Consider the following 10041-nt stretch of genomic DNA (forward strand, 5'->3'; position numbering starts at 1 on the left):
TACTGTTCCATCAATGTGGATAGGGGGGTGTTCCCTCTGCTGTTTTCTGAAGTCTACAATCATCTCCTTAGTTTTGTTGACGTTGAGTGTGAGGTTATTTTCCTGACACCACACTCCGAGGGCCCTCACCTCCTCCCTGTAGGCCGTCTCGTTGTTGTTGGTAATCAAGCCTACCACTGTTGTGTCGTCCGCAAACTTGATGATTGAGTTGGAGGCGTGCGTGGCCACGCAGTCGTGGGTGAACAGGGAGTACAGGAGAGGGCTCAGAACGCACCCTTGTGGGGCCCCAGTGTTGAGGATCAGCGGGGTGGAGATGTTGTTGCCTACCCTCACCACCTGGGGGCAGCCCGTCAGGAAGTCCAGTACCCAGTTGCACAGGGCGGGGTCGAGACCCAGGGTCTCGAGCTTGATGACGAGCTTGGAGGGTACTATGGTGTTAAATGCAGAGCTGTAGTCGATGAACAGCATTCTCACATAGGTATTCCTCTTGTCCAGATGGGTTAGGGCAGTGTGCAGTGTGGTTGAGATTGCATCGTCTGTGGACCTATTTGGGCGGTAAGCAAATTGGAGTGGGTCTAGGGTGTCAGGTAGGGTGGAGGTGATATGGTCCTTGACTAGTCTCTCAAAGCACTTCATGATGACGGAAGTGAGTGCTACGGGGCGGTAGTCGTTTAGCTCAGTTACCTTAGCTTTCTTGGGAACAGGAACAATGGTGGCCCTCTTGAAGCATGTGGGAACAGCAGACTGGGATAGGGATTGATTGAATATGTCCGTAAACACACCAGCCAGCTGGTCTGCGCATGCTCTGAGGGCGCGGCTGGGGCTGCCGTCTGGGCCTGCAGCCTTGCGAGAGTTAACACGTTTAAATGTTTTACTTACCTCGGCTGCAGTGAAGGAGAGGCTGCATGTTTTGGTTGCAGGCCGTGTCAGTGGCACTGTATTGTCCTCAAAGCGGGCAAAAAAGTGATTTAGTCTGCCTGGGAGCAAGACATCCTGGTCCGTGACGGGGCTGGTTTTCTTTTTGTAATCCGTGATTGACTGTAGACCCTGCCACATACCTCTTGTGTCTGAGCCGTTGAATTGAGATTCTACTTTGTCTCTATACTGACGCTTAGCTTGTTTGATTGCCTTGCGGAGGGAATAGTTACACTGTTTGTATTCGGTCATGTTTCCGGTCACCTTGCCCTGATTAAAAGCAGTGGTTTGCGCTTTCAGTTTCACGCGAATGCTGCCATCAATCCACGGTTTCTGGTTTGGAAATGTTTAAATCGTTGCTATGGGAACGACATCTTCAACGCACTTTCTAATGAACTCGCACACCGAATCAGTGTATTCATCAATGTTGTTGTCTGACGCAATACGAAACATATCCCAGTCCACGTGATGGAAGCAGTCTTGGAGTGTGGAATCAGATTGGTCGGACCAGCGTTGAACAGACCTCAGCGTGGGAGATTCTTGTTTTAGTTTCTGTCTTTAGGCAGGGATCAACAAAATGGAGTCATGGTCAGCTTTTCCGAAAGGAGGGCGGGGCAGGGCTTTATATGCGTCGCGGAAGTTAGAATAGCAGTGATCCAAGGTTTTGCCAGCCCTGGTTGCGCAATCGATATGCTGATATAATTTAGGGAGTCTTGTTTTCAGATTAGCCTTGTTAACATCCCCAGCTACAATGAATGCAGCCTCAGGATGTATGGATTCCAGTTTGCAAAGAGTCAAATAAAGTTTGTTCAGAGCCATCGATGTGTCTGCTTGGGGGGGAATATATACAGCTGTGATTATAATCGAAGAGAATTTCCTTGGTAGATAATGCGGTCGACATTTGATTGTGAGGAATTCTAAATCAGGTGAACAGAAGGACTTGAGTTCCTGTATGCTTTTGTGACCACACCACGTCTCGTTAGCCATAAGGCATACGCCCCCGCCCCTCTTCTTACCAGAAAGATGTTTGTTTCTGTCGGCGCGATGCGTGGAGAAACCAGCTGGCTGCACCGACTCCGATAGCGTCTCTCCAGTGAGCCATGTTTCCGTGAAGCAAAGAACGTTACAGTCTCTGATGTCCCTCTGGAATGCTACCCTTGCTTGGATTTCATCAACCTTGTTGTCATGAGACTGGACATTGGCGTGAAGTATACTGGGGAGTGGTGCACAATGTGCCCGTCTCCGGAGTCTGACCAGAAGACCGCTTCGTTTCCCTCTTTTACGATGTCGTTTTTTGGGGTCGCCGGCTGGGATCCATTCCGTTGTCCTGGGTGAAAGGCAGAACACAGGATCCGCTTCGTGAAAGTCATATTCTTGGTCGTACTGATGGTGAGTTGACGCTGCTCTTACATTCAGTAGTTCTACTCGACTGTATGTAATGAAACCTAAGATGACCTGGGGTACTAATGTAAGAAATAACACGTAAAAAAAACAAAAAACTGCATAGTTTCCTAGGAACGCGAAGCGAGGCGGCCATCTCTGTCGGCGCCGGAAGTAGTGTGAACTGTCACACTCTTATCGGCTCTGGAGCCGATAAGAGGGGGGGGGGGGGGGGGCTAAATAGATAAAGGTGCACTATGTAGTTGCATATTGTGTACATTTCTGGACAGTATATCTAAGTTGCAACGTTGATTGACAACAACCCGGATGTAACGTAGCAACCGTGTGGACAGAGCAGAGGAAGAACACTTGACTTACGGATCTCCGTGGCGAAGATGGTGATGTTGTGTACGGCGTTAACCTCTCTGTCCAGGGGCTTGGCGGTGCTGATGACACCGGTGGTGGCGTCTATGTTGAAGAAACGCTCCAAGTCGGTGTTGCGGTCTATAGAGTATCTGGAGTGAAGTCGACAGGAGAGAGGGAGGCGTATTGGAAAGGCTCTCCTATCAAGGGCCACATTCAACTGGCTCCAGCCATGGCAACACTTCTATAGATATTCTGTATGAAATGCATTAAGAATGCATTAATCAGGCATGCATACAATGCAGGCTGTTATAATTAAGGAGCTTTCAAGAACTATAATTCCATGAAATATCTGTCAATTTTCTCTACATTACTTTGAATGATAATGGCAGTGGTGTAAAGTACTTAAGTAAAAATACTTGAAAGTACTACTTAAGTAGTTTTTTATCTGTTCTTTATATTTATATTTTATATTTTGACAACTTTTACTTTTACTTCATTACATTCCTTAAATAAAATGATGTACCTTTTTCTCCGTACATTTCCCCTGACACACAAAAGTGAAGGCTTAGCAGGGCAGGAAAATTCACACACTTATCAAGAGAACGTCCCTGGTCATCCCTACTGCCTCTGATCTGGAGGAATCACTAATCACATGCTTCATTTGTAAATTATGTCTGAGCGTTGGATTATGCTCATGGCTATCCATAAATGAAAAACATTTAAATAAAACTTTTTCCACCACTGGATAAAGGCTACAACTGATGCATACCAAATACATAACAAGCAATTACCAACAACAAAGGAACACAAAAAGGCAGAACTGACCAAAAACATTAAAACAGTAACATAGCATAGAGATTGTGAACTTGCGATGATGAATCCTGGCCACAACCCTACCTGATGGGACTGTTGGTGGAGTCTGGGTCGTGTGCGAAGATGGTCCCGATGGTGGTGCCTACCGTTGCCTCCTCCGAGATTACCATCTTGCTGAACGGCGAGGAGAAGACGGGCGGCTCGTCCACGTTCTGCACGTTGAGGCGCACTGTCGCTGTGTCGCTAAACGGCCCCAGGGACAGGAATCGCAGGTCGATGTTTCTATTGGACGCCTCGACACGCAGGGTGTAGCTCGACTTGGTCTCAAAGTCCAGGCCCTACCGATTGGAAAGGTTAGAGAGAGAGAGACGGTTAGGAAGGAAGAAGACAAAGAGGTAGGGTCAGACTGCGGGTTTGTCTGAATACCAGCACTTGCATTCTACATAGTGGGTTGCGTGAAAATTACGCAAAAATAAAAAGTTGTATATATTTTGACCATTGAGTATGCTTTAAATGTCAGGAGGTAATTATAATTATCATTTTTTATTATTAATTATTATATTATTAACTCATTTAGTATTTTCATCCAGTGTGAATTCGCTGCATGCTACTGAGGACAAGAATCATCTTTTCAGACGCACATGAGTAGATGATAATCACACAAGGGGGCAGGGCTGCACCAGAATAAACCAATGGCAGGAAACAACGCAATTGCGCATAAGAGTGAAATAAATTAAAGAAAGAAAGAAATAGGGTTAGAGTAAAATCCCCTGTAAATAGATCAATCCTCCAAAAGTTATACAGCTGTACCACTGAGAGCATTTTGACTGGCGGCATCACTGCCTGGTATGGCAACAACACCGCTTTCGATCACATGGCGCTACAGAAAGCGGTGCGGACAGCCCAGTACATCACTGGGGCCCATCTCCCTGCCATCCAGGACATCTATATAAGGCGATGTGGTAGAAAGGCGCCGGACAATCGTTAAAGACTCCAACCACCCCAAGCCATACATTGCTGGAGCTGATTTGTTAGACTTTATGTGCGGCATTTGACATTATCAATCACAGTCTGCTGATGGAAAACTTAAGTGCGAGGGCTTTACACGCCTTGCTATATTGTGGATAAGGAGTTACCTGTCTAACAGAACACAGAGGTTGTTCTTTAATGGAAGCCTCTCAAACATAATCCAAGTAGAATCAGGAATTCCCTAGGGTAGCTGTTAAGGCACCCTGGCTTTTACTAATGACATGATACTGGCTTTGAGTAAAGCCATGCGGATGAGGCAGCAATATACACGTCAGCTATAACAGCGACTGAAATGACTGCAACACTAAACAAAGAGCTGCAGTTAGTTTCAGAATGGGTGGCAAGGAACACTTATGTCCTAAATATTTCTAAACAAAAAGCATTGTATTTGGGACAAATCATTCACTAAACCCTAAACCTCAACTAAAACTTGGAATAAATCATGTCGAAACTGCTGATGCACAACCAAATGGTAGTATGGTACAACCAAATACCAGTATGGTATTAACTGACCCTGTATATAGTATGGTATTAACTGACCCTGTATATAGTGTGGTATTAAGTGACCCTGTACATAGTATGGTATTAACTGACCCTGTATATTGTATGGTATTAACTGACCCTGTATATAGTATGGTACAACCAAATACCAGTATGGTATTAACTGACCCTGTATATAGTGTGGTATTAAACTGACCCTGTATATAGTGTGGTATTAACTGACCCTGTATATAGTATAGTATTAACTGACCCTGTATATAGCATGGTATTAACTGACCCTGTATATAGTATGGTATTAACTGACCCTGTATATAGTATGGTATTAACTGACCCTGTATATAGTATGGTATTAACTGACCCTGTATATAGTATGGTATTAACTGACCCTGTATATAGTGTGGTATTAACTGACCCTGTATATCATATGGTATTAACTGACCCTGTATATAGTGTGGTATTAACTGACCCTGTATATCATATGGTATTAACTGACCTTGTATATAGTGTGGTATTAACTGACCCTGTATATCATATGGTATTAACTGACCTTGTATATAGAATGGTATTAACTGACCCTGTATATAGTATGGTATTAACTGACCCTGTATATAATATGGTATTAACTGACCCTGTATATAGTATGGTACAACCAAATACCAGTATGGTATTAACTGACCCTGTATATAGTGTGGTATTAAACTGACCCTGTAGATAGTGTGGTATTAACTGACCCTGTATATAGTATGGTATTAACTGACCCTGTATATAGTATGGTATTAACTGACCCTGTATATAGTATGGTATTAACTGACCCTGTATATAGTATGGTATTAACTGACCCTGTATATAGTATGGTATTAACTGACCCTGTATATAGTATGGTATTAACTGACCCTGTATATAGTGTCGTATTAACTGACCCTGTATATCATATGGTATTAACTGACCCTGTATATAGTGTGGTATTAACTGACCCTTTATATCATATGGTATTAACTGACCCTGTATATAGAATGGTATTAACTGACCCTGTATATAGTATTAACTGACCCTGCATATAGTATGGTATTAACTGACCCGGTATATAGTGTGGTATTAACTGACCCTGTATATAGTATGGTATTAACTGACTCTGTATATAGTGTGGTATTTAACTGACCCTGTATATAGTATGGTATTAACTGACCCTGTATATAGTATGGTATTAACTGACCCTGTATATAGTATGGTATTAACTGACCCTGTATATAGTATGTTATTAACTGACCCTGTATATAGTATGGTATTAACTGACCCTGTATATAGTATGGTATTAACTGACCCTGTATATAGTGTGGTATTAACTGACCCTGTATATAGTGTGGTATTAACTGACCCTGTATATAACATGGTATTAACTGACCCTGTATATAGTGTGGTATTAACCTGACCCTGTATATAGTATGGTATTAACTGACCCTGTATATAGTATTGTATTGAACTGACTCTGTATATAGTGTGGTATTAACTGACCCTGTATATAGAATGGTATTAACTGACCCTGTATATAATATTAACGGACCCTGTATATAGTATGGTATTAACTGACCCGGTATATAGTGTGGTATTAACTGACCCGGTATATAGTATGGTATTAACTGACACTGTATATAGTGTGGTATTAACTGACCCGGTATATAGTATGGTATTAACTGACCCTGTATATAGTATGGTATTGAACTGACTCTGTATATAGTATGGTATTAACTGACCCTGTATATAGTGTGGTATTAACTGACCCTGTATATAGTATGGTATTAACTGACCCTGTATATAGTATGGTATTAACTGACCCTGTATATAGTATGGTATTAACTGACCCTGTATATAGTGTGGTATTAACTGACCCTGTATATAGTATGGTATTAACTGACCCTGTATATAGTATGGTATTAACTGACCCTGTATATAGTATGGTATTAAACTGACTATATATAGTATGGTATTAACTGCCTCTATATATAGTATGGTATTAACTGACCCTGTATATAGTATGGTATTAACTGACCCTGTATATAGTATGGCATTAAACTGACTATATATAGTATGGTATTAACTGCCTCTATATATAGTATGGTATTAACTGACCCTGTATATAGTATGGTATTAAACTGACAATATATAGTATGGTATTAACTGACCCTGTATATAGTGTGGTATTAACTGCCTCTATATATAGTATGGCATTAACTTACCCTGTATATAGTGTGGTATTAACTGACCCTGTATATAGTATGGTATTAACTGACCCTGTATATAGTGTGGTATTAACTGACCCTGTATATAGTATGGTATGAACTGACCCTGTATATAGTGTGGTATTAACTGACCCTGTATATAGTATGGTATTAACTGACCCTGTATATAGTATGGTATTAACTGACCCGGTATATAGTGTGGTATTAACTGACCCTGTATATAGTATGGTATTAACTGACCCTGTATATAGTATGGTATTAACTGACCCGGTATATAGTGTGGTATTAACTGACCCTGTATATAGTATGGTATTAACTGACCCTGTATATAGTATGGTATTAAACTGACTATATATAGTATGGTATTAACTGCCTCTATATATAGTATGGTATTAACTGACCCTGTATATAGTATGGTATTAACTGACCCTGTATATAGTGTGGTATTAACTGCCTCTATATATAGTATGGTATTAACTGACCCTGTATATAGTATGGTATTAACTGACCCGGTATATAGTGTGGTATTAACTGACCCTGTATATAGTATGGTATTAACTGCCTCTATATATAGTATGGTATTAACTGACCCTGTATATAGTATGGTATTAACTGACCCTGTATATAGTATGGTATTAACTGACCCTGTATATAGTATGGTATTAACTGACCCTGTATATAGTATGGTATTAACTGACTCTGTATATAGTATGGTATTAACTGACCCTGTATATAGTATGGTATTAACTGACCCTGTATATAGTGTGGTATTAACTGACCCTGTATATAGTGTGGTATTAACTGACCCTGTATATAGTATGGTATTAACTGACCCTGTATATAGTATGGTATTAACTGACCCTGTATATAGTATGGTATTAACTGACCCTGTATATAGTATGGTATTAACTGACCCTGTATATAGTGTGGTATTAACTGACCCTGTATATAGTATGGTATTAACTGACCCTGTATATAGTATGGTAGTAACTGACCCTGTATATAGTATGGTATTAACTGACCCTGTATATAGTATGGTATTAACTGACTCTGTATATAGTATGGTATTAACTGACCCTGTATATAGTATGGTATTAACTGACCCTGTATATAGTATGGTATTAACTGACCCTGTATATAGTATGGTATTAACTGACCCTGTATATAGTGTGGTATTAACTGACCCTGTATATAGTATGGTATTAACTGACCCTGTATATAGTATGGTATTAACTGACCCTGTATATAGTATGGTATTAACTGACCCTGTATATAGTATGGTATTAACTGACTCTGTATATAGTATGGTATTAACTGACCCTGTATATAGTATGGTATTAACTGACCCTGTATATAGTGTGGTATTAACTGACCCTGTATATAGTGTGGTATTAACTGACCCTGTATATAGTATGGTATTAACTGACCCTGTATATAGTATGGTATTAACTGACCCTGTATATAGTATGGTATTAACTGACCCTGTATATAGTATGGTATTAACTGACCCGGTATATAGTGTGGTATTAACTGACCCTGTATATAGTATGGTATTAACTGACCCTCTATATAGTATGGTATTAACTGACCCGGTATATAGTGTGGTATTAACTGACCCTGTATATAGTATGGTATTAACTGACCCTGTATATAGTATGGTATTAAACTGACTATATATAGTATGGTATTAACTGCCTCTATATATAGTATGGTATTAACTGACCCTGTATATAGTATGGTATTAACTGACCCTGTATATAGTGTGGTATTAACTGCCTCTATATATAGTATGGTATTAACTGACCCTGTATATAGTATGGTATTAACTGACCCGGTATATAGTGTGGTATTAACTGACCCTGTATATAGTATGGTATTAACTGCCTCTATATATAGTATGGTATTAACTGACCCTGTATATAGTATGGTATTAACTGACCCTGTATATAGTATGGTATTAACTGACCCTGTATATAGTATGGTATTAACTGACCCTGTATATAGTATGGTATTAACTGACTCTGTATATAGTATGGTATTAACTGACCCTGTATATAGTATGGTATTAACTGACCCTGTATATAGTGTGGTATTAACTGACCCTGTATATAGTGTGGTATTAACTGACCCTGTATATAGTATGGTATTAACTGACCCTGTATATAGTATGGTATTAACTGACCCTGTATATAGTATGGTATTAACTGACCCTGTATATAGTATGGTATTAACTGACCCTGTATATAGTGTGGTATTAACTGACCCTGTATATAGTATGGTATTAACTGACCCTGTATATAGTGTGGTATTAACTGACCCTGTATATAGTATGGTATTAACTGACCCTGTATATAGTATGGTATTAACTGACCCTGTATATAGTATGGTACAACCAAATACCAGTATGGTATTAACTGACCCTGTGTATAGTGTGGTATTAACTGACCCTGTATATAGTGTGGTATTAACTGACCCTGTATATAGTGTGGTATTAACTGACCCTGTATATAGTATGGTATTAACTGACCCTGTATATAGTATGGTATTAACTGACCCTGTATATAGTATGGTATTAACTGACCCTGTATATAGTATGGTATTAACTGACCCTGTATATAGTATGGTATTAACTGACCCTGTATATAGTGTGGTATTAACTGACCCTGTATATAGTATGGTATTAACTGACCCTGTATATAGTATGGTATTAACTGACCCTGTATATAGTATGGTATTAACTGACCCTGTATATAGTATGGTATTAACTGACCCTGTATATAGTATGGTATTAACTGACCCT

At 40.0% G+C, this 10041-nt stretch overlaps 1 protein-coding gene across 3 annotated transcripts in view; it reads right to left on the reverse strand.

The window, feature by feature from the left end:
* LOC110509116 (cadherin-7) overlaps window positions 1–10041 on the reverse strand; it is a 141022-nt gene that overhangs the window by 56001 nt on the left and 74980 nt on the right. For all 3 annotated transcript variants that reach the window (XM_090225630.1, XM_036966569.2, XM_090225629.1), the window contains 2 exons: window positions 3559–3812; window positions 2674–2810 (listed from right to left, as the gene is read on the reverse strand). In XM_090225630.1, coding sequence (XP_090081756.1) covers window positions 2674–2810; window positions 3559–3812 — 391 coding nt within the window. The remainder of the gene's footprint in view (window positions 1–2673; window positions 2811–3558; window positions 3813–10041) is intronic.

This window comes from Oncorhynchus mykiss, chromosome 28 (assembly GCF_057628025.1).
Source record: "Oncorhynchus mykiss isolate SJ-2025 chromosome 28, ASM5762802v1, whole genome shotgun sequence".
Classification (NCBI taxonomy): domain Eukaryota; kingdom Metazoa; phylum Chordata; class Actinopteri; order Salmoniformes; family Salmonidae; genus Oncorhynchus; species Oncorhynchus mykiss.